The 24,835-nt window shown below is 31.4% G+C and overlaps 2 protein-coding genes across 2 annotated transcripts; both read right to left on the bottom strand.

Moving 5' to 3' along the window:
• Nucleotides 1–3,125: 3,125 nt before the first annotated feature.
• Nucleotides 3,126–7,412, bottom strand: LOC128177651 (ceramide kinase-like). The gene is made up of 10 exons (XM_052844450.1): nucleotides 7,331–7,412; nucleotides 7,010–7,189; nucleotides 6,764–6,889; nucleotides 6,590–6,653; nucleotides 6,286–6,431; nucleotides 5,045–5,266; nucleotides 4,675–4,893; nucleotides 4,096–4,283; nucleotides 3,853–3,986; nucleotides 3,126–3,701 (listed from the first exon to the last, which is right to left on the bottom strand). The coding sequence occupies exons 1-10, from the start codon at nucleotides 7,410–7,412 to the stop codon at nucleotides 3,659–3,661; spliced, it is 1,404 nt and encodes a 467-aa protein (XP_052700410.1). The 3' UTR covers nucleotides 3,126–3,658.
• A 10,852-nt stretch (nucleotides 7,413–18,264) lies between these two features.
• Nucleotides 18,265–24,191, bottom strand: LOC128175713 (ceramide kinase-like). The gene is made up of 10 exons (XM_052841537.1): nucleotides 24,059–24,191; nucleotides 22,064–22,246; nucleotides 21,817–21,942; nucleotides 21,642–21,705; nucleotides 21,357–21,502; nucleotides 20,114–20,335; nucleotides 19,737–19,955; nucleotides 19,156–19,343; nucleotides 18,900–19,033; nucleotides 18,265–18,741 (listed from the first exon to the last, which is right to left on the bottom strand). Exons 1-10 carry the CDS (start codon nucleotides 24,189–24,191, stop codon nucleotides 18,699–18,701), a joined length of 1,458 nt encoding a protein of 485 aa, XP_052697497.1. The 3' UTR covers nucleotides 18,265–18,698.
• Between the last annotated feature and the right edge of the window lie 644 nt (nucleotides 24,192–24,835).

Genomic DNA, 24,835 nt, shown 5'->3' with positions numbered 1-24,835 from the left:
TTGATTTACTAGGGGACTGGGGAGATGATTTAGAAGATATTAAAGCAAACCAGCTTATGATTATTCCTACCCAACAGCTATATAATGTAGCAAATAGCAGTCGTTTTTCCGCGCTGCTTAGTGCCTTGGATATTGCTGAGAATGAATAAGAAAAAACGCCGTGCCTTTGAAAACAAGACAGAATGAAACGTGGGCAATAAAGGTATGTAAAGATTGGGAAGAAAATAGAAATATACAAGTTTTAACACACTTAAAAGGAGGCTCTATACCAGATGATCCCAAAGATTTATCGTACGAAATGTTAACCTTTTAGTTACAACGTTTTTTGTGAAATAAGACAAAAAAACGGAGATCCTTATCTCCCCATCACACTAACTCAGATGGCTTCGGCATTTCAGAGGCATTTGCGAAATAAGTGTGAAAAATCAGATGTTAGCTTTTTCAAGGAAGATGACCCCGTATTTGCAGGTTTTAGAAGGGCTTTAGACGGAAGAATGAAGGAATTGACGGCAGACGGAATAGGTGTAAATAAGAAAAGGAGCGATCCTGTGACGCGAGCAGATGAAGACATTTTTGGGGATACCGATGTTCCTTCTGAGGGACTATCAAACGCTGTGTTCTATTACAATGTAAAAGCATTCGGATTTAGAGGGATGGAGTGGCATAAAAACAGACGCGGAGCAATATGAGATAAAAACTGACCCTGAAAACAAATTGCAATACATTCAATTTACTGCTAGAGTTTCCAAAAATATACAGGGAGGGCTAAAATATAAAAAGTCAAATTATTAACCATTACGAATAACCGTCCAATTCTCCGTGTTTAGTAAAACTGTTCTCATTTTACTTATCGTTGATTCCACGTGTTGGTCAATTCTACGGAAAATCCTTGATTGAAAGTGTCATTTTTAGTGGTGAAAACAAAGTCCTGCGATTCAGTGCTGGAAAAATTCCAATAAACAAATTATCTTAAATGTTTAAGCAATTTAATGAGGAAGCCAGAATTTCCTTTGATGGTCGCAATATTACAAATCACCCTAGAGGGTAACTCTATGCACAACACTATATAATAGTGGTTTTAATGACAAAGCTCTAGCCAGCAGAAGTGGTCATCGTTCTTACGCCATACAAAAATATCAAAGGAAACAATATCCTATTCTTAAGGAAATTAGCAACACTCTTGCTCCCCCTATGGCAAAGACAGAAAACGTTCTTCAGAGACAACCCTGGATTCCGAGACGTCTGTGCTTGACGATGAATGTGTGTTTTTGTCTGTGCCGAAATGTGTCAAAGAAGTTATAATTAAAAAAGGTGATAAAAAATTACTGTGGAAATTTAAAACTAAAATATTTAAATTGTACTGCAAATTTAATAAAAAATAAAACAATTGTATTTGTACTACATGTATATAACTTTGAGTGTGGTGGGGGGGGGGGGGGTAATAAACTCTATAAGGTAACGCCCATTTAGTGCTTCTTGATATTGAACGGACTAAACAAAAAATCTTCAGTATTTCAGAAATAGAAAGATTCTTCGCCATTAAGAATGAATTCTTTACGAGATTGGCTAAAAAACTGGGTTATGTTCTAAAAATTTTGAATTTACTGCCTAACTTAAATTGTACCAAAACACAAAGTTTATCTTTTGGTCATTGTGAAACACTTTAACAAAACTATGTTTATTTCTTAAAATAACACGTATCAGTAGTAGTTTACAAATTTAAGATCGTGTATCGTTTGTCTTTTGCATATTGTTTTTCATCAACAATATTTGAAATTTTAGAGCATTTCATAGACAAACTTCAGTTTCGGTTTCACAACCTACAGTATATAAGAGGTTATTTTCTTCTTCTTCAAATTTCCAGATACCAGGGGCTTACCTACAACTCTGCCACAATCTTTGCTTCCTTAAAGCATCTAAAACTGTTGGGAATTTTTCACACATAAAAGGTCTTACCTAAATATATGCTCTTTTGAAAACTAGAATTTCCCCACAGTTTATTTCCCACATATTGTTTATCACATAGATTACACAAGATAAGGAGTCAGACTTCTAGACAGAACAATTGATCATGCGACTAAATGAAATATGGTGTAATAATCCCATTACATAGAAGCGCAAAAAACAATGTTTCACTTTGTCGACTACTAACTATACTAATATATAAGCTTGAGGACTTGCACACGTCACTCTGTTCTTGATATTTAAAAATGCAAAATTTATCATTAAATACGGTGCTTTGTTTCCAGAATCTTTTCATTTATGTTTATTGATACGTCTATTGAAACAGGAATCAAGATCAATATTTTTCCTTCCCGATTTATATTGATTGATTAAAGGAAATATGGTTTTAATACGAAACCCAAGCACCGTTATACAAATGTGTACAAATGTAGTTCATGGTGATCAAAAAGCGCACTTTGACCAAAAATATAAAATTATCATATACATGTACAAGATTCATATCGCCACACACAGCTTTATTCTATTCGTAAGATGAAAACAAAATCAAACTTGTCAATTATCGATTACAAATCAAGAATTCACATTAAAAATATTAATGAAACTCTTTTCTTTTGATTCTAAAGCAACACTTTACATGGAATTATTTCTTTAAAATATTTTATAAAGTTACTGAATGTAGTAATTACGGTTTTTCTTTAAATAAGTTTTTAAAAAAAATAAAATTTTCCCTTTATTACGACATTTACACGATAGCGACATTTTTACCGATATAACATTGGGTGCACGGCGGGTGTGACCGGCCGACAGAGGATGCTTACTCCTCCTAGGGCACCTGATCTTACCTCTATCTATTTAGAGGTCCGTATTGCTCTGCTTTGAATTTTTATTTCGTTTTAGGGATTATTGAGATGGTTCACGGTTTGTTATTGTCATTTTTTCATTACATTTTTTTCTTATACGAAGTCATAGCTTTCATATTTTTGCACTCCACTACTTAATTTTTTGATATTTCATGGTACAACTATGTAATTTGTCTCCAATTGCCTAAAAAACAACAACTGTCTCCCTACAAAGTAGCCTTATTATGCAAATTTAACAAACGTTTTAAGAATTTTCACCAATATTAAGTTTTATAAATGCCCTTTATTTTTACAAAACATATGTATAACTTTTTTTTATAAATTCAAAAAAGATATAAAAAAAACTGTTAATACACTGATAATAACATATATAATATACATTTCACAAATATGTATACCGACAAGTAGTAAAATATCATAGGGGTATATTGTCAAATAAATTAAAACATGTATAATTTCCTAAAAAAATTAATACAATTTACATAAATACGTTTATAAAATTAGAGGTATATGGGTTTTTTTTAATGAAAAGATACGTTGATTATAACAGAGGTATATGATTCTCATAGAGGTAAAATATTTTGTTCATCAGAATTCACGAAAAATGCATCATTCACATTGTATACATTAAATTCATGTTGATAATAGAGGTATATATTTCTAATAGAGGTTTTAATGAATAAATATCATCAGGATTATGTTTTCTTCAAAAAGGAATACCAAAAAAAGAATGTATCACTATTTTTGAAGACGTTGATAAAACTGAGGTATATCTTTTTTAAAAAATTCAAAAATAAATATATAGTCAACGGATGCTTTTGATTCAGTGTCATCTATTTGGCTTTTCCATAAAGCTGCACAGCGTTTTTATGCAATCTGTAACAAGGAAAACATATCAGTGTTTAATGACAGTTTAAAGAAATAATGCTTGAACACAATTTTACGAAAATTTTAATTCAATCGAAAATATTTATCATTATAAGAAGTTTTCAATATCCAATAAGCATAAACGCTTCTTTGTATTTACCTGACATCGAACTCTGGATGTTCAAGACGGATAACTTCCCCGTCACAATTTAAGTAGAAATCCTCCGTTTTGTTTCTCAACACTCGAACACGATATCGCTGAACTTGAATCTTTTTCACGAATTCGAAGTCGTACTAAAAAAAAGACATGTAAACAGGCATGTATTATCAAAGAAAAATAGTTTTAACAAATAACTGACAGTTAAAGGAGCAAGAAATATATTTACACGATAATAATACTCACACATGATGACATTCCATCGTCTACTGCTTTCAGTTGCCTAAAATGGTCAGCAAGTTTACATTTTCCTGTTATTAGTAGCTCTAAGGAGTCGCCTCCAAAATTTGGGGCCATTCTTGTTCCATCAGGCTTCATTGTGATTGGATAAGTATCTACTGCGTACACCACTCTGTCTTCTGCAGTCTTCCATTCTACAAATTGCAAGATAAAGCCTTGAAAATTTGCGCTTAGAACAAAACAAAATGAACAAAGATAGATGAATGTCTTCCTATATCAAGCATTAAACTCTCCAAGACTAGGTCAAAAGATGGCAATTTAGTACAAAGTTTTGTTAATCTTTTTGTATCAATCAAATTGGTTGAATATTATTATAGCTCAGGGGTTAAAACATTAGCCACATATCACTTTTGATTTCTCCGGAGCTTTGTTCACACTAACTAAATTTTCAGAAATCATTTTTGCATCCAGAATTATAAAACGTTTATGCCAATTTGACCTACATACTATGATACTCAGCTAATTTTCTGCTTATTTCAAAAACAAAATTATAGGTGCAATGAATCATATCAACACAATGTTTACCTGATGGTGTGTCAAGAAAGTCTGAGAAAGAAACTGTTCTCTTCTTATAGCCATCTCGGGCACTCTTTGTGTTAGTCACTGGAACAGATGTTAGACGAAGAAAATCTGGTTTCTGGATCGTGATATCCTCCTGACATTGTATCCTTTTATTTTCGGTTGGAATATAAGATATCGAAACGTTGACAGGTCTTCTGTTCAGCACCGAGCCCACAGGTATAACTACAAACAGAGAGGTCTCACTTGTACGCTTTCTTTGTAAAGGAAAAAACACACAAAAAAGGTGGTGGATCACTATTAGCCTTAATGAAACACTTATTAGTGATAAGCTGTTCAGTTGAAAATTGTTTGTTATTCATGAAAATCAGGTTACCTTTAAATCTACTGGTCCCCATCCATCGGTACTTCTCACAGTCTCTCATCACATCTCCAAACAACCCAAACCCGAGAATGAGACCCGAATATCCACTGCATTTGTTTCCTTGATGTAGACTGGCAATATTGGTCGAAACACAACGTCCCATCACGATCCTTAATGCTGCCGTCACTGGACATTTGGTACCATTTAGATACCATGCTGTATAGTTTCCAGACCCTATACAAAATACAAAAAACTTTTAAAAAATGAACAATCTCTGTCATATATATAGGGAATGAACAATCTCTGACATATATATGTAGGGGGCCTTCGTATTAACATTTTTGTTTATCTCGATGTGCTTTAATTGTATGGAGTATTATTTCCTTTCCAAGTTTAAAACGAGTTCACTCTTAATGATCTCTAATGTGTCACTCATCGTACCTTTGAGTGGATGCCCTTTCTAGCTATCGCTATCTTATAACATTTCAATGGTTTGGCCTTTTGAAATGATGTTACAATTGAATACTTCCCTGATAAAGGTACATATTCAAACAAATTACATCTCTTGATGGCCTCTTGTTCGGATTTTTAAGCTAAGAACTCTGATTTGTTCTTATCTAATTCATCTTTGATGGAAAGTTCAAAAAACAATTTGGAAGCATAAATATTGTTTTCATACAAAACTGTCACTCTCGTATTGGTCGACAGCTTTACTGGATAAGGTCGTTTGATAAAAAAAAAATGTGTTATGAGGCTCAAAGTAGATGTTAACTTCTTATCATAAGTTTGTTTATCAGTTTCGAGGCTATACATTGTTCAGCGACGTACTGATTTCATAAAATACAATTAAGTATACATCCTTTAGAGTTTTTTCTAAGTCACAAAGATCATCTCACATTTTTAGCATATGAAGTTTTCTTGATGCACAGACAGCTTATTTATCATAAGGTCATAATTTATACAGTTACAGGAACTTTTAAACAAATTTAATATTAGCTCTTAAAGTCTCGTTTGGTGGTGAATGACATGAATGACTGTGAAACAATTGACCTAGATACAAAGGTCAACATATTTACGCAACGGGTTAACTTCCTGTCTAGTTATACGAGTATTTCTGTTATCATTTCCTCATATGACTGTGCTTGGATATAATTGGCAGTGTTAACAAATAAGGTAATGTTACCAGGGACGTTTGATTTTATTGCTCGACTCTCAAATAACACTAAGTATATCTTGAATAAATATATCCCCACCTGCTGGAATAATTCCTATTGGAAGCTTCAGCTGTGATAGCTTAGATTCTGGATTATCCGGGTCCTGGTCATGATCTCGTAGCTCTCTTACTGTCAGTCCAGATACCACTTCATTGTAAATCCCGTCTCCGCCCACAGCAACCACTCTAAAACGAGGGAATTTCTTTTGCTTAATCACTAACACACGCCGTTAAAAAATTTAGTTTCCAATATCATGTTCAATAAAAGTGTGAGGGATTTTAAAAAACTGGTAATTTATTATTCATTTAAATTTGTTTGTTTTTAATCAAATTTTAATTCATACCCATCAAATTCCTTCAAATCGATATTCATCAACATGTCTTTTACTTCGTTTGCCCTGTTAGTAACTGAAAATGTAACGAAAACAAAGTGTATTCTAAATACCCGATACGTTTAGTTAGTTTACTATCTATTTCTCTAATTAAGATAAACAAAATCTTCCTCATGAAGTACATACCAATTACATTTGTTTGAATTTCACAAAGTTCAAACGCCGGCAGGACTCGTTTAGCATAAATTTTTTCGGCCTTCCTACTTCCGCTTCTTGGATTTATGAATACCAACAAACGTTTTGGTCTTTTGTCTGTAAAAATAATAAAGGTTGAAGAAATATTACACACGAATATGCTTGTTTTAATATTCTTAAAAACACTTCTAACAAATAATTCTTTCAGGATTTTTTAATGGCAATATATTTCCTAACCTGCTAAAGTATTTTGAATTTTCTTATTAGTCTCCAAACAATTTTCCAAAGTTCCAGGGCATTGATGGCGTCTTCTGGTCAATTTCTTATTTCTCTCCACAACATAATGTACTTCTAGAAATGCGCCATCATTACTTTCATGTACACAACTCTTCAGAATTTGACTTTCGTGAATTGAAACTGTAAAAAATTCAAGTCAATCTACAAAACTATTATTTGTAAATAATATGTACTTATATTTGTTTTTATAAAATTAGAAAAAAACATTTTTATATTGTATGATTCTAAAAGTATTTATGATAAAGCTTTGTATTTCCTTACATTCACTTGAAGAAGATTTACAAATTAAATGCGAGTTTATAAAGTCCATATCAGTTTTTGTTTCATCAGAATTTGGCTGCATATTGTTTGATGAAATTTCAAGCAAACAGTTTTTATAAATTGTAATGGGGTTTTCCTATCAAAATTTTAGAACACCAATTTACCGGGATTTTTCAATTTGCTGAATTATTAATGTATTATGCCGAAGGCGTTAAGTGGTTGTCCTTACCCCTCAATCATTCCTGATATGCAGTCTATACAACTTCCATTTGTATAAAATCGACATTGACGAGACCAGATAGAAGAAAAAACACTTCGATCAAAATTGTGCTGTTATTGATGATAAGAACATGGAATTGAGAAAAACGCTACTTAACTCCTGTTGTTAGAATTTTATATACATTGTAGAAGTATAATGTTATTTTTTAATGAACAAAACTAGCTGCATACTATTTTTTACGATTTTAAAGCAGGGATGCTTGATCTATGAAATTCATTTATTAGAATCAAATCTTGAGGTTAAAAAATATATCTAACGAAGCCCAATAATTAGCAAACTACTTGAATAGAAAAGATAAGTAATTGCAATTATCCACAAGAAATTAATTCCCCGTGATCTTGTCCAACTGTCTAACAGAAGGGGAATGAATGAGCATCTACGTTGCAAATACTTGTAACATAGCTGATACGTTGAGTGGATGCGTAATGGCATAGGATACACTAAAAAAATCATTCATAAAGAATGAATACAAATTAACTCTTGTTATTCGTAAACCTGTCGTAATTGGATAAATTAGCAAAATTTTAAGTGTTCACACTTCCGTCTTTGTTACAATGTTCTATGAATGAAATACAACAGGAAGTTAATGTAACTCAATATTGAAGTTTAACTCAAATATGTCACAAATTTAAATGAGATTTAAAACAATGTTGTATACATACAAAATAATATATAATATCACTATCATTTTTCTCTAAACATGACCAGAAAGTGGAAATAAAAAGCAAAATGGATTGAAAGATTTAAAATTGGAACACGCAATATCTTAATCTCAAGTAAACTACTTGATAAGCACGAAAAGTTTTTTTTTCATATGCAGACATAATTTTCATTGTTAGAATTCTTATCAGGAGAAAAAAAATTATTTTGTGTTTTACCTGTTTAATATAGATTACCTTTCAATATAGATTTTGAGAATAGATCTTTTATTCCATCATTTTTTATGAGATCAAGCAAGAATCGTCTATTCTAAGTTTAAAACAGGGCATTAGGAAATCTAGTATGGAGGAACAGGGACGGTTTTGAAAATGTCATACTACTGCCAATGCTAATCTCGATTGAAGTCATCTTTTCGTAAGTTCTATGGCCAATGCAATGACCTTATTAGCAAATACGATCTTCCACTAGGTTGCATGCGGACTGATGTTTTCAATACTTATTGTTAGACTATATATAGTCACCGAATTGTCAACGGATTATTTAATTTTTTTCCGACTACGACAAAAAGCATACGGCAGGTGTGACCGGTCAGCAGAGGATATCCTTTCTTCCATGGCACTAAATCCTACCTCCAATATTTTGAAATGTTCGTGTTTGCCCTGCTCCTGTTTTGATTTTTTTCTTAGTTATGTGAAGAAAACATACTTTTGTGAAAATACTTTTTTTCGTGGAGTAATTAACTAACCAAACATTAACATACTAAATATTTAAAAAAAAAATACAACAAATCAATCCTAGAGAACAATGTTTACTTGTAATGAAATTTGAAAACATATTTTAACTAAAATCCCATGAATGGTTTTGTAATTAGATATAGATTTTCAGAAAATAAAAGCTCTCTCTCTCTCTCTTTCTCTCTCTCTCTCTCTCTCTCTCTCTCTCTCTCTCTCTCTCTCTCTCTCTCTCTATATATATATATATATATGAATTGTTTTGATTTTTTCATTTAAACAGGAAAATCAGACCATACGTGTGAAATACTATAAATAAAGCCAATGTTACCGGTGACAAATAATTAAAACGTTTATCAACTTAAGTTTTCAACTGGCATTTTATCTTATAGATTTAAATCAATACGACTAACATGCTGAAAGTGTCACGTTTATCAATTTGATTGCAATTCTATAAAATATGTTCAACACATTTTTTTCTAATTCTCCAAAAATGTGATTGTGTTTTGTTATTTTGTTTTTGAAACATTACTATCAGCATATCTTTTGTAGAACAAATTAGCTAAAAACATTATAAACCTTAAAGGTCATATTTTTAATAAGCACTTTCTTTGTTAAAATTTGATTTTTCTGAAAACTTTGAATTTACTGTCATACATAAAATCTAATATGTATACAAGATAGATAATGGTTTAAATCATGTGTAGTCATTTTTAAAAATTTCCAATCCAAACATTTTCTTTTATAAAAATAACACGCACAAACTCGGCGTTTTGCATGTCGTTTTTTCATATAAGACTAGTCATAACGAAAAAGTTGACTTTACTTAACGGTTCAGTACGAAAAGAACCAATGTTCCAAAGCCTTGCTTATAAAACAATGTTGAAATCCTTTTAAATTTTAGGTTTTGATTTTTGTATGATATAAAACGCAGGTTATTATATTGCCTCCATACTTCAACAATTTCACCAATGTTTGATTGTTGAAAGATTGTTTTATTGGTCACCAGTCTATGAATACTTCAGATAACTGGTCAAACTTTCTATTCCGCGTTAATTTATCCGAGAATATCCACCCATAGAATTTTCGATTTTTTGTTTTTTGATATAATAATGACATTAAAGTGTTCGTGTTTTACGTGCCTTCACGTGGCAAAAAATTGTTTTTTTTATATTTCTCATACAATCCCTTGTCAGGCATATACATTTTTGAATGCTTACTTTAAAATATAATAACGGTTAATTTTTTTATTTTTTAATATGTGATTGACATGAATTTTTTATGATTTAAAAAATGGAATTATCTCGAATTTAATAAGAAATTTATATAAATAAAAATAATGACCAATGTCGTTCTGATTTGACGTCTTGTATAATGTATGTATGATTATTTAATGATTAAACCCAGGCATTTCTGAAGTCCGCCTGTTTTGGTTTAATCATCATTGACACATTCACTCTTTGTGTGACATCAGCTGTGATCGTTATTTTCGATATTTTCCCCGTCGAATGCACCTACATTTTCCTAGTGCATGCTATAATTTATCTATTTTTATCTTCATCACGCGTCGTTTACTATCGCACTGATACAGTTTGCAATATGAAAAACGAGAAACAACTACTTTTCACGTAGTTGTCAATTTATTATGACTCTCAGAGAAAATATATAGCATATACATGAGTTTTGTTTGTAGACATCATAAGAACAATGTCATTTTATTACAATTCAAGCTGATAATATGATTTTATTCACGTAAACCGCCATCAAGTGGCCAAAACATATGAATAAATGACAATTCCAATTGTCAAAATAAAAGTACAAACATTATAAAATCTTAATTATAAAATCTAAAATGTTTAAAACTCCATATTATTTCAAATACCGTGAAAACGAGTTGAAAAACAAACGCTTAAGACGATTGGTTTTAATCGATTCAATGTAGGTGTAAATATTACACATGTTTTCTCTTGATTTTATTTTACAATTCCAAAACTTTTAAAATTAACCTGTAAAACAAAAGATCAGCCATCAAAAATAAAACGATGCAGACGTGTAAATTAATCTTTAGCTTAACACTTGTTGTAAATGTTTCCCTATGTGAAAGGCTTGGGAATTTACACTTTTTAATTGTAATATGAAATATATGTTTAAAGTGTGTACTGAATAATGATTGGATATTATCGACTTGATTGTTTCCTTTGATTTGAGGATTTGGTTGAGCCTTGCTTTTTAAATATCTGCAAAATTTAATATTTCAAAATGAGCTTTCTATATCAATACGTTTATATTCACTGAGCATTTTCTTTTCTAATTCGTAAACAAACCTATTGTAATTTACAAAATTATGGGTACATGTACAGGCATGGCTGGAATCTACACGATCCAGTTCTAACCGGTTTATTGATCGGTTTAAACCTTCAGCAACCTAAGAAAAATCACGGACTCAACGAAATAATTATAACTATATCGATGTCAGACTCAAATTAACAAATATAACAATTTGGCTATTTCTTTTATATAACCTATTGAGGTACATAAACAATGATTCAAATACTTTGACTTACATTTTACATTGAATTGTTAAAAAAAGGTGTTATGAATGGTTAAGTTTCAATACATTACATGGATACCAAATCAAGGAATAAAAAGGCACGTACACTAAAGCATGGATTTGAAAGAATTAGAGCAATGCTTCAGATTAAATTAACATCAATCTGTCTGTCTGATAATTCTTTTATCAAGTGACTTTGTTCTCTTCTCATATTTTAATGTTCACATATAATATGTTTTTCTTCCCATTAACAAAATTGCCTATAACAAATCATATGCGTCAAAACTATCTTTATACTTTTGCAGTCTTTTCAGAATACAACTACTGAAATAGTCGAATTAGTAAAACAGTCATTACAACAGAACTTGAATACCTTAAATGAAAGACTGAACATCAATCGAAATCTGATCCAAATCTTTTAAGCACATTAATAGAATTCTAAGATAAAATTGTTAATAGTAATTTTCTATTAAGTGGTCTTTATTTTTTCATGACGTAGACATAGACGGTAAATTCCAAATCACGATTTTCTTTGAGTTCTTAGAATTCTACAGAATTCAGACTTATTATTGTGACCTAACCGGACTAATACTGTGGTCTTTCGTTTTTGTAATTCCCCGTGGAACTATCCTACTCATTCATGATTCTTGTGTCAATTATTTTAGGATGTTTCCATCCGGTTTTCTTTCACATACTGAAAAAAGACTGTGTACTTCATTATATACAATTTTTCTAGAAGCTTTACTGGTTTTTTTTTCAAATGCGTTGCTTTATTCTTAAAGTATTTTGAAGTGATAAAACTCAAGTATGGGAAGTAAAACAAATAGACTGGGTAGTTTTTATCATCATTAAGAGTTTTTACACTCTTAATTTTCTATATTATGAGACATTTGATTGGGCAACTTCATATAAACTAACCAATCAATGATCGGCTTTAATCTTCTCTAATGAGTGTCTTGTGTACATGCTTTGCAGATATTCATCTAGACCACAAACCCTACAATTGACCTACCGGATATTTGTTGACCGTGAATAGCAATGACGCCTGTTATTTTTATTTCTGAACAAGTATAAGAGAATTTTCAAGAGCCACTTTTAAATAGTAAGCTGTTGGTTCACTCGAAAATGTCATATATCTATCAATTATTATCATATTGATTATATATAAAAACAAATTGTGAAATTTGGGATAAGTAAAACTGTAGATGGCTGATTGATTGATGGACAAGGTGAAGCTTCTTGTTGAGAAGGTTCTGTAAGCTACATTATTGCAAAAATAAATATTAAATACAATAAATATAAATATTGTGACGTGCAAAATCCTAAATGGTTAATTAACCTATGTGTTCAGTGTTATATGTGATTAAAAAAGGCGAGATTGTCCATCTGATACTCAGACAGTCTGAATATAATTATGTTGTTGGTCAGAAAGGCCTAGTCACTTTAGAAAATAGTAAAAAAGAGTCAATTCATTGTTAGATTGGGTTGAAAACATTTTTAATGTATCTAGTTTAAATTGAATTAAGATTATTACGACTGTTTGCATCGGCAATAGACACGTGGTTCTTCTCAAATGTAGGTCGAGGTATATGGGTTTTTTCTACTCGCAGTATTCTATGCTGTAAACTATTTTAACTAACAAGAGGCCCAAGGGCCACATTGCTCACCTGAAAAACAGTTCCTCGTATCATTTTATTTCAGTTTTTAAATATTTTCCCTATATATTTTTATGTGAAACCTTGAACCCTCTTGGTGCCCTAGTATTAGTTCGGGGGTTACAATAAAGGAATTTAGAATCTGTACTATTTTAGGATGCTTGCATGGTAATCTAAAGAGAGTAGCATTGTAGTTCTAATGAAAGAGAATTTTAAATATTTCCCTTTATATTTCTATATTAAATTTTTTAGCCCCTCTTAAGGCCCAAGTATTTTTGATTTAACCATGTATAATCCACATTTTTTGAGGATGCCTGCAAAGTAATCTCAGAAATTGAAGCATTGTAGTTCTTGAGGAAAAAATTACACCATTCCCTACATGTTAAACTCTGAGCCCGTCTTGGAGCCCTAGTATTTGTCATTATTTTAAATTGAATTTTTGAGTTTATACTATCTTAGGATGCTTGCATAGTAATCACAAAATGTAGCATTGTAGTTCTTAAGAATAAGACTTTTAAACATTTTATCTGGTTATTAATATGTTAAACTCTTTGAATCCCTCTTGTGATGATCTCATAGTAAACTCACAAATTGTAGTATTGTGCCATTGTAGTTCTTGAGAAGAATGTTTTTGTTTAATTCTCCCTATCTATTTATAATTTAGACTTTGAACCCCTGTTGGGTCCTCAGTTATAGTCCAGGGGTCACGATTTTTACAATTTTTAATCTACACTATCTTAGGATGCTTGCATAGTAAACACAAAATGTAGCATTGTAGTTCTTAAGAATAAGATTTTTTTAAACATTTTATCTAATCATTAATATGTTAAACCTTTGGCCCCTCTTGTGGCCCCAGTATTAGTCCAGGGGTTTAACGATTAGATTCTTTATTATATTTACATGTTTTGGTGTAAATATTGGCATTTCTGGTGCAGTGGTTTTGAGAAGAAGAATTTTAAGTCATACACCCTATTTTCACTGTGTCGCTATTACCAACCCTTTAAAAGTGCTATGCCCTTTATTTTTAGTTTGATAAAATTTGGCTCAGTGGTTCTAGAGAAGAGGTCAAAAATGTGAAAATTTTACAAACAGACGGACGGACGACGGACAACAGGTTATCAGAAAAGCTCACATAAACCTACTTGAACTAAAAAGCCGTAAGAGAATAGAGAAAATATAATTTTCCATTCATTGGAGTCATTCCTCTTGTTTTGAACATTATGATTTTGTAAAACTATTTACAACTTATTCGTTCTTATCTACTTATTCGTTTTTGTAGTGTTCTGAAGTTAAGTTTTACTTTTTGTGGAAAGGGAGGGGGCACAGAAAAGTAGAATGTCTTACTAAAAAATGAACGTTGATGAGAGTTCCCTACTTTGAAATTTGACTTGACAAAAAGATGATTTGTGTTCTGACTTTTAAAAAGTTCCTCGGTACATGATGACTTATTTTAAAATTTCAGCGAAAAAAATGTATCAAAAGGGTGACAAAAGTGTAAATTTAAATTAAGTGTAATCATGAATCAAGAGTATAGCGTTGTTTAAAGTCAATAAAGAATATCAATCCAACTGATATTTAACACTGAGAATCAGAATAAATACTCACTGGTAAATGCCATAGCAGAAGTTGAGTGATGTACAAATCATTTTTAAGTTGATGAGAGAAACAATTATACAATGTATGTATACATTTACAATATGTATATTTCATCTTCGCTGGACAACCATTGAGTGACTGATTGAAAACTCATATACTTGCTTTTGTTTTTAATTCATTTTGCTAAAAATGAATGAAACACATTGAAATTGATAAATAATTGTTCACCTAGTGTAACTATAGAATGCATTAATAAGGGATCCAGTGGACAAAATATTTTATTTTTATTTCAATACATTAAATAAATAATAAATTAAGTTATTCTACCCTGAATACAAAACATTTAAACTATGATAGAAGAGTGTGTGGTACTTTGTAAGCTTACAGACGAGTAAACAGTTCAGAATTATTCGCCAAATAAACATTTTTATCAAAAGTAGGAGGTTCTTGATGTAACTATCACACTTCACTGGAAACAACTTCTTCATCATCATATTCTCTCATTCTTAGCGAAATCTGATTAGTAAATATGATAAATATGTTGTGTTCAGGGAAATATTCTCCCCCTTTTTTATCTCAGTTAGCAAATTTAAGACTGGACGAATTAAAAACTATTTTGACGACTGTGTTCATTAGGAAGAAGATTTAATTATATACTGTGTCTGGGTGAATTCAATACGGGGCAAAACTGTCTAAAAATTCAATTTCCGTGGATTGGTACACTAAAGATATTGTTCAAAATTTCTAAGAAAAAAAAGTCATACAACACAGATGCATCTGAGAGGAGGTCACTAATTTCGGATAAGCAATATCTCTTGCTTTTCTGTTATTTACATCAAAATTTCTGTAATTACATCCTGATCTTTAAATTCTATTTTATTTCGTAAATATCCATAAGTTGGTTAGATATTTCTTCAAATACATTCAACAGATAATGGTTTTCCTTGATTATAAAGGATGTTTAAGATAAAGTTATTGCTACGATTCGAAACCGAAATCGTTTTTTCCCCATTGCTTGAAAAAGATGTTTTAATTCGTATCTATTTATTTCGCATATACATGGGCTGTTCCTAAGTACTAACGTGTTACTCTAACTCAGACGTCAGGTAAATAGTTTGTATTTTCAAACTTTGCTTAAAGTTGAACATCGCTCGTAAATAGCCAAAGTCACACGGTTACCTGGTATATAAACCCTTCGATTTCATTACAACCGATTGCACACCTGAGACTTGTGCACCCCTGCGAATGTTATTGTCATTAAAATTTTAGACCACGTGGTTTTATTTGACCCTTTCAGTTTCGCAGTAAAAATCATGCCGCGTGTTTATAGTCAATTTCATAGAATCTAGGTATTTGTAATCAAATATAAAATCTATAGGTTTACATCTCCGCTAGTTAAGGGTTTCCGATACACTACGCTTCTCATAAACATGGAGATTTATTGATTTTAAACTTAATCTTCATTTATTGGTGGATAAAATGTGTTCTAGAAATAAATATGACAATACAAAAAAATAGTTTTTGTCTGCTTTTGCAACAGTTAATATGCCTTAATAGAGATCCCCCATAGGATGAATTTTCGATCCGCGCCTGACCTAGTAATAGCATCAATAGTGAAACAGACTATACTATTTTATGCAGAATGTTCCTTGAAAATGGCTCGATATACTAGGTTTTTATGCAAAACAGACACCCATTATTTTTCTAAAAACAAGGTATTGCACACCACAAGCTTCAAACATGGCTATGATTTTATTAAGCAACTCAATGTTTATATTTTCGACCACTCTACACGTGGTTGAACACGAACGATAACACTGTTCTGAATATCATCATTTAATATTAATAACCTATAGATGGTGAAATAAGACCTACATCTTAAAAGATTTTCATGTTTTAACATAAATCAAAGTAGAATATGATATGTAAACGAGCAGTACTTACGTATTTTGAGAATATTATCCGAACACTTATACTTCCGCTCGAACTTTCACAGGAACTGAACGAATTTCGGTGAAGTCTCGTGAACTTTCATTCGAGCACCTCTGGATTTATTTCATACTTAGCAACGATAAAGAAAACATTCCGAACACATTCGCAGGGGTGTTGTGGCCGATGCGTAGTGTTACTTTCGTTGTCTTTGGATATTTATGCATTTAATTTTTATTTTATGTGCATATTATGTTTGTCAATTATGTATTGACCGGTACATTTGATATAAGTACTCTTCTGTTTTGAAAAAAGTGCATAAAACTTGATAATTTCATTAAGACCGAGAAACACGACGAAAAAAGATGTGCGTCCACACAGTTGAGACCTCTACAACGAACTCTAAAGGGGTTTGTTGCTTATATTAGGGTTGTAGGGAGAGCGATGTTGAAAGAGAAATATAGCGGACAGTGCCTACTAACAAATAAAATCTTTTACTTTTATTATTATAGTACTGCCAATAAGGTGTACGATGACATGTCAATATTATTCATTTCATTAATACTTTTTGTCTTTAGAACAAAATTCACAAATGATAATGAACTTTATGTTAAACTTTTAAAAGTCAAACCCTGCGTAAACATCATCCTTAATGAAATACTCTCTATTTTAGTAATTTGAGGACTTGCACACATCACAGTGCTCGTGATATTTAAAAATGCAAAATTTATCTTTACGTGTGGTGCTTCGTTTCCGGAATTTTTCATTCATGTTTGTTGATACGTCTATTGAAACAGGAACCAATATTTCCTTCCTGATTTCATTGATTAATTAAAGGAAATATGGTTTCAATACGCAGCTCAAACATCGTTTCACAAATGCAGTTAATGGTGATCAAAAATCGCGCTTTGGCCAAAAATCTACAGTTATCATATACGAGATTCATATAGCCCCACACATAGCTTAATTTTATTTGTAAGATTCAAATATAAAATGAACTTATCAATAGCAATCACAAATCAAGAATTCAGAATAAAAGAAAATTAATGAAACTCTTATATTTTGATTCTTAGATAACATTTCACATATGAAATTATTTTTTTCAAATATTTTATAACATTAGTGTATGGAAAAATTGTGAGGTTCTTTTTTAAAAATACGTTTTATGGAAAAATATATGATTATTACACTTTTTTCTCATACGAACTCATGTGCCATTATGTTGTTTAAAACTGATTATAGTTTTTATATTTTTCCACTCCTTAACTTTATGTTTTGATTTTTTTATTATATAATTATGTAATTTGTCTTTCATTTCTTTAAAAAAATTGAACCAAAAACAATGGTCACCATTAAATGTAGCATCATAATGTGATGTTTCCAAACCTTTTAAGAAATTTCGCCAATATTAAGTTTTAAAAATGCCTTTTATTTTCACAAAATATATGTATAACTTTTTAAAAATTAAATAAAGATAAAATAAACTGTTGATACATTGATAATAAAAATTATGATATACATTTTACAAATACGTATACCGATAAGTAGTCAAATATTATAGGGGTTTTATTTTCACATAAAACATGTATCATTTTTTTGAAAAATAAAATACAACTTTACATAAATACGCTCATTATATTAAAGTTATAGCTTTCTTATTGTAAAAATGATTTAGAGGTATATGTTACTAACAGAGGTAAAACATATTTTGTTCATCAAAACTCACAAAAAATGTAAGAATCAAAAAAGAAATAAGACACAAAACATTTAGATGTAAATATATATTGATAACAGAGGTAGATATCTCTAATACAAACATCATCAGGAAGATGTTTTTTTTTCATTAAAGTATACAAAAAAGAATACATCAATGTCCATGTAAACGTTTATACAAATGAGGTAAATGGTTTTTTTATTTTAAAATTTTAATATAGATATTCAAAGGATGATCTTGATCCAGTGTCATTTATTTGGCTTTTCCATAAAGCTGCACAACATTTTTATGCAATCTGTAAAAAGGAAAAACATATTAAATCTTAACGTGCAATTCAAAAAACAAATGCCTAAATACAATGCAACCAAAATTTTTAATTTTTTGAAAGTATTTATCATTATAAGATTTTTAGTATCCAATAAACATAAAAACATTTTTATTACAATATTTTACCTGACATCGAACTCGGGATGTTCAAGACGGATAACTTCTCCGTCACAATTTAAGTAGAAATCCTCCGTTTTGTTTCCCAACACTCGAACACGATATCGCTGAACAGCAATCTTTTTCACGAATTCGAAGTCGTACTAAAAAAAAAAAAGGCATGTTAACAGGTATGTACATGTATTATTAAGGAAAAATATAGTTTTAACAAAAGACTGACAGTTAAAGGAGCAAAGAGGTACATTTACACGATAATAATACTCACACATGATGACTTTCCATCGTCCACTTCTTTCAGTTGCCTAAAATGATCAGCAAGTTTACATTTTGTTGTTATAAGTAGCTCTAAAGAGTCCCCTCCAAAGTTTGGGACCATTTTTGTTCCATCAGGCTTCATTGTGATTGGATAAGTATCTACAGCGTACACCACTCTGTCTTCCGCGGTCTTCCATTCTGCAAATTGTAATATAAAGCCTTGATAATTTGCACTTAAAATAAAACAAAATAAGAAAACAGACGATTTAAGGTACTTCACTATATCAAGACTTAAACTCTCTAAGACAAGGTCCCAAGATGGCAATTTATTACACGTTTTGTCTTTTTTCTGTCAATCGATTTGGTTGATTATTATCATAACTGAGGGGTTAGGTACAGATTACTTTTGATTTCTCCATAGATTCGCTAATATTTACTATGGACATCATCTTTTTTGCATCCAAAGTTTTAAAATGTTTTTGCCAATTTGACTGACATACTTCTTATGCCTCATGCTATCTATGATACTCAGTTGATTATCTGACAATTTGAAAAAACTTTTCTTGGTGCAGTGAAGCACATAACATATACCTGAAGGTGTGCCGAGAATGTCAGAGAAAGAAACTGTTCTCTTCTTATAGCCATCTCGGGCACTCTTTGTGTTGGTCACTGGAACAGATGTTAGACGAAGAAAATCTGGTTTCTGAATCGTAAAATCCTCCCGACATTGTACCCGTTTATTTTCGGTTGGAATATAAGATATCGAAACGTTGACAGGTCTTCTGTTCAGCACCGAGCCCACAGGTATAACTACAAACAGAGAGGTCTCACTCGTAGGCTATTTTTGTAAATGAAAAATACACACGAAAAAGGTAAATGATTAATATTAGCCTAAATGAAATTCATAACAGTGATTACATGTAGCTGGTCAGTTGAAAATTGTTTGTTATTCATGAAAATCAGCTTACCTTTAAATCTACTGGTTCCCATCCATCGGTACTTTTCACAGTCTCTCATCACATCTCCAAACAACCCAAACCCGAGAATGAGACCCGAGTATCCACTGCATTTGTTTCCTTGATGTAGACTGGCAATATTGGTCAAAACACAACGTCCCATCACGATCCTTAACGCTGCCGTCACTGGACACTTGGTGCCATTTAGATACCATGCTGTATAATTTCCAGACCCTTTACAAAACACAAAGAATAACTAAAAAATGAACAATCTCAGTCATATATGGAGCGGGGGGCGGGGGTGTCGTAAAGTCATTTATTGTACATCACGATGCACGTTAGCGTTATTGTATTGAATATTATTTCCTCTCCAAGTTTTAAACTAGTCCACTCTTAATGATCTGTAATGTGTCACTTATCGTATCGTATCCTTGAGTGGATATCCCTTTCTAACTATCGTTAGCATATAACATTTCTATAGTTTGGCCTATTGAAATGATGTTACAATTGATTACTTCCTTATTAATGGTACATATTCAACAAAATTGTATCTCGTGTCTGGGCACTCTGATTTGTTGTAATGATAGGATTCTTCTTTTATGGAAAGTCCAAAAAACAATTTCAATTCAAAAATGCTGTCTTTACACATACTATCATTCTCGTATTGGCTGACAGCTTTACTCGATATGGCTCAAAGCTTATTACAATTTTAATCGCAATGCTGTCAAAGTTCGTTTGATAAAAGAAAAGGTGTGTTATAAGGCTCACAATAGACTTGCACTCTAATCATAAGCTAAGTTTGTTCAACAGTTTCGAACCTATATATTCTTCTGTGACATACTTATTTCATAAAACACAAATAAACACTCTTTTAGAGCATTTTCTTAGCCACAAAGATCAACTCGCACTTTTTGCATATGAGGTTTTCTTGATGCACAGGTAGCTTATCTATCATGAAGTCATTATTTATAAAGATACAAAACATTTTAAACATAATTTTAGCTCCAAAAGTCTCGGGTGGGGTGAATGACGTGAATTACTGTGAAACAATTTGACCTAGATAGAAAGGTCAGCATATTTACTCAATTGGTTGACTTCCTGTTATACGAATATTTCTGTCACCATTTCCTCGTTTTAATGTGCTTGGATATAATTGGCAATGTTTGATACAAAGGTTATGTTACCAACGACGTTTGATTTATTGCTTGACTCTCAAATAAGACTAAGTAGATATACTGAAAAACTATATCCTTACCTGCTGGGATTATTCCTATTGGAAGCTTCAGCTGTGAGAGCTTAGATTCTGGATTATCCGGGTCCTGGCCATGATCTCGTAGCTCTCTTACTGTCAGTCCAGATACCACTTCATTGTAAATCCCGTCTCCGCCCACAGCAACCACTCTAAAACGAAGGGAATTTTTGTTCACTGTCACATGCCGTTAAAAAATTTAGTTTCCAATATCATGTTCAATAAAAGTGTGGGGGATTTTAATAAAACTGGTACTTTATTATTGATTTATATTTTTTTTTTAATTCATACCCATCAAATTCCTCCAAATCGATATTCATCAACAAGTCTTTTACTTCGTTTGCTCTGTTGGTAACTGAAAATTTAAGGAGAACAAAGTGTAGTCGAATTACCCGATAGGTTTAGGTACCTCTCCAACTATAATAAAGATAAAAGATAAATAAAATCTTCCTCATGAACTACATACCAATCACATTTGTTTGAATTTCACAGAGTTCAAACACCGGCAGGACTCGTTTAGCATAAATTTTTTTGGCCTTCTTACTTCCGCTTCTTGGATTTATGAATACCAACAAACGTTTTGGTCTTTTGTCTGTAAAAACATAAAGAGTTCTATAAATATTACACACAAATATTTTCATTTTTTGTTTTGTTTTATTATTTTTGACTTTAAACAAATAATTCTTTTTTTAAGTGGCGATTCAATTCCTCACCTGCTAGAGTATTTTGAATTTTCTTGTGAATTTCCAAACACTTGTCCAAAGTTTCATGGTATTGATAGCATCTTCTTGTCAATTTCTTATTTTTTTTCTCTGCAACATAATGTACTTCTAGAAATGCGCCACCATTACTTTCATGTACACAACTCTTCAGAATCTGACTTTCGTGAATTGAAACTGTAAAAAATCGACACAAATTACAAATATATTATTTGTAAAATTATATGTACTTTAAATTGTTTTTATGAAATTCAAAAATTATTTTATATCCTATGATTCTAAAAGTATATAAAATTAAGGTTTGTTTTTTCTTACATTCACTTGAAGAAAATTTGCAAATTAAATGCGGGTTTATAAAGTCCATATCAGTTTTTGTTTCATCAGAATTCAACTTCATGTTATGTTTCAAAATCTTTAGGCAACGCGTCTTTATGAATGTAGTGGGATTTTCCTACCACATAATTAGAACACTCTAAACCGGGTTTTTTCAATTTGCTGAATTATTAATGTACTTTGCCAAAGGCGTTTAGTGGTTGTTCATCACCCATCAACCATTTTGGATTTGCAGTCTAAACAATTTCAACTCTCATTGTGCTAAATCGACATTAACGGGACCCAAAAGAAAGAAAAATACGCTATTATCTTTAAAATTGTGGTCATTATTGATGATAAGAACATGAAATTGAAGGAAACAGGACTTATTTCGTGTTGTTGGATTTTTGTATACTTTGCAGTAGTATTATGATCTTTCTTAATAAACAAAACTTGCCGCAGATTTTTTTTTATTATTTTGAAGCAAATATTAAGTTATTTTAGTATATATATAGGATCTCTCTCTCATTCTCTCTCTCTTTCTCTCCCTCCTTCTCTCTCTCTTTCTCTCTCTCTCCCTCCTCTCTCTCTCCCTCCTCTCTCTTTCTCTCTCTCTCTCTCTCTCTCTCTCTCTCTCTCTCTCTCTCTTAACTACTGCTGGATATAAACGCTATGCTCTATGTTTACTACCAGAAATAAAAATGATGTCTCTTATTGACACTTGGTGTGAAACATATCTCTAACGAAATCCACCAATAAGCAAACTATTTGAATATCAAAGATTTCAATAATTTAGAAAGTTTGGATTTTTTAGATAAGAATTTACAATTATTAACAAGAAATTATTCCAACCGTCTAACGGAAAGAGGAGTGAATGAGCATCTACTTTGCAAATACTGGTGACATAGTTGATAAGTTGAGTTGGTTTGTAAGTACATTGGATACAATAAAAAAAAAACTTCATTCATAAAGTCGCACACATGAACACTTGTTATTTGTAAACCGTTCGTAATTGGGTAAATTAGTGGTGTATTTGGTGTTCACTTCCGTCTTTGTTAGTTTAAATGTTTTATGAATGAAATTCAACAGGAAGTTAAAAGTCAAAATTGAAGTTAGACTGAAATATTCCACAAATTTAATTGATATTGGCAACAATAATGTTTGCATACAAAATAATATATGACTTTTTTTTACAAGGTTATTTTGAATTGTAGTAAAAAGCAACCTTATAAGCTTAAGTATGCAACTATTGTATTTTGTTTTAACATCATTAAACTGGTTGACAAAAATTCTTCCATTTTGGCGAATTCTAAATGTTAAACTACGAAAGTAAACCTAAAAAGAAGTGCAAATAAAAAGGAAAGTGGATTGAAAGATTTAAAATAGGAACACACAATATCTTAATTCAAGTAAACTACTTGATAAACACGAGAAGTTTTTTTGTGTTTTAGCTGTTTAATGTAGATTACCTCTCAGCTTAGATTTTGAGAATAGATCTTTGATTCCATAATGTTTTATGAGATCAAGCAAACACAGTCTATTCTAAGTTTTATACAGAGCATTAGAAGGACAGAGACAGTCTTGAAAATGTCATACTAATGCCAGCTGATCTTATCTCGATTGAAGTCATCTTTTCGTAAGTTCTATGGTCGATACATCGACCTTGTCAGCAAATACAATCTTCCACTAGATCGCATGCTGACTGATGTTTCTCATTCTCATTGTTAAGCCATAATTCCCGACGTTTTTGCCCGATTACGACAAAGATCACACGGTGGGTATGACCGGCAGAGGATGCATATGTGTCCATGGCACTTGATCCAAACTCCAATTTTTTAAAGGTCCGTGTTTGCTCTGCTCCTGTTTCGATTTTTTCTTCGGACTTTTGATTGTGAGCAATGTTCGTAGTCACCACATATCATATGAAGAATACAGTCTTTTGTGGAGTTACTTTTTCTCTTGGAGTAATCAACTAGTGGTGTCATTTTTTGGCGAATTATCCTTAGCATACATTGACTTTCAATGCCTACTTGGTTTTTTGGGGGTTTTTTGCGTTCCTAGTTGATAAAGATATATTTGAAAATTTATTTTATAGAATTGAAAAAACTATTTATTTTTTTGCATACAGGTTACATTCTTTAAAGCCTGCCTTAATTGCTTGTCTTAAAACTAAGTTCAATATATTAGGATTTAGAAATAGACTTCTTGCGTAAAATCAATTGTTACATGTGTAATGCAGACTTATCGGTTTATCTTAATTATGGAGCGAGAAAAAGAATTTTTTTCATCTTTTTATAATGATTTTTCTAACAATTTTATTGATCAGTATACTAACAAAACATTTACATATTACTTAATATTTATCTTATAGCACTTGAATAACTTCATTGAGTAATTAAAAGCTCGCTTTCTCTTTCTTTCTCTCTCTCTCTCTCTCTCTCTCTCTCTCTCTCT

The sequence above is a fragment of the Crassostrea angulata genome, chromosome 3 (assembly GCF_025612915.1).
Source record: "Crassostrea angulata isolate pt1a10 chromosome 3, ASM2561291v2, whole genome shotgun sequence".
NCBI classification, from domain to species: domain Eukaryota; kingdom Metazoa; phylum Mollusca; class Bivalvia; order Ostreida; family Ostreidae; genus Magallana; species Magallana angulata.
Note: the sequence above shows the minus strand (reverse complement) of the source record. Positions and strands in the feature narration are given on the sequence as shown.

What these genes read in the sequence shown, in the direction of transcription:
- LOC128177651 (XM_052844450.1), bottom strand. Translation starts at nt 7,412, where the DNA reads ATGCAGCCAAATTCTGATGAAACAAAAACTGATATGGACTTTATAAAC. An exon ending in AATTCAAAATACTTTAGCAG is followed by an intron (nt 6,890 to 7,009) that starts GTTAGGAAATAT and finishes TTATTTTTACAG; the next exon opens with ACAAAAGACCAAAACGTTTG. An exon ending in AATTCAAACAAATGTAATTG is followed by an intron (nt 6,654 to 6,763) that starts GTATGTACTTCA and finishes TTACATTTTCAG; the next exon opens with TTACTAACAGGGCAAACGAA.
- LOC128175713 (XM_052841537.1), bottom strand. Translation starts at nt 24,191, where the DNA reads ATGGACACATATGCATCCTCTGCCGGTCATACCCACCGTGTGATCTTT. An exon ending in AATTCAAAATACTCTAGCAG is followed by an intron (nt 21,943 to 22,063) that starts GTGAGGAATTGA and finishes ATGTTTTTACAG; the next exon opens with ACAAAAGACCAAAACGTTTG. An exon ending in CATTCTCGGCACACCTTCAG is followed by an intron (nt 19,344 to 19,736) that starts GTATATGTTATG and finishes TACAATTTGCAG; the next exon opens with AATGGAAGACCGCGGAAGAC.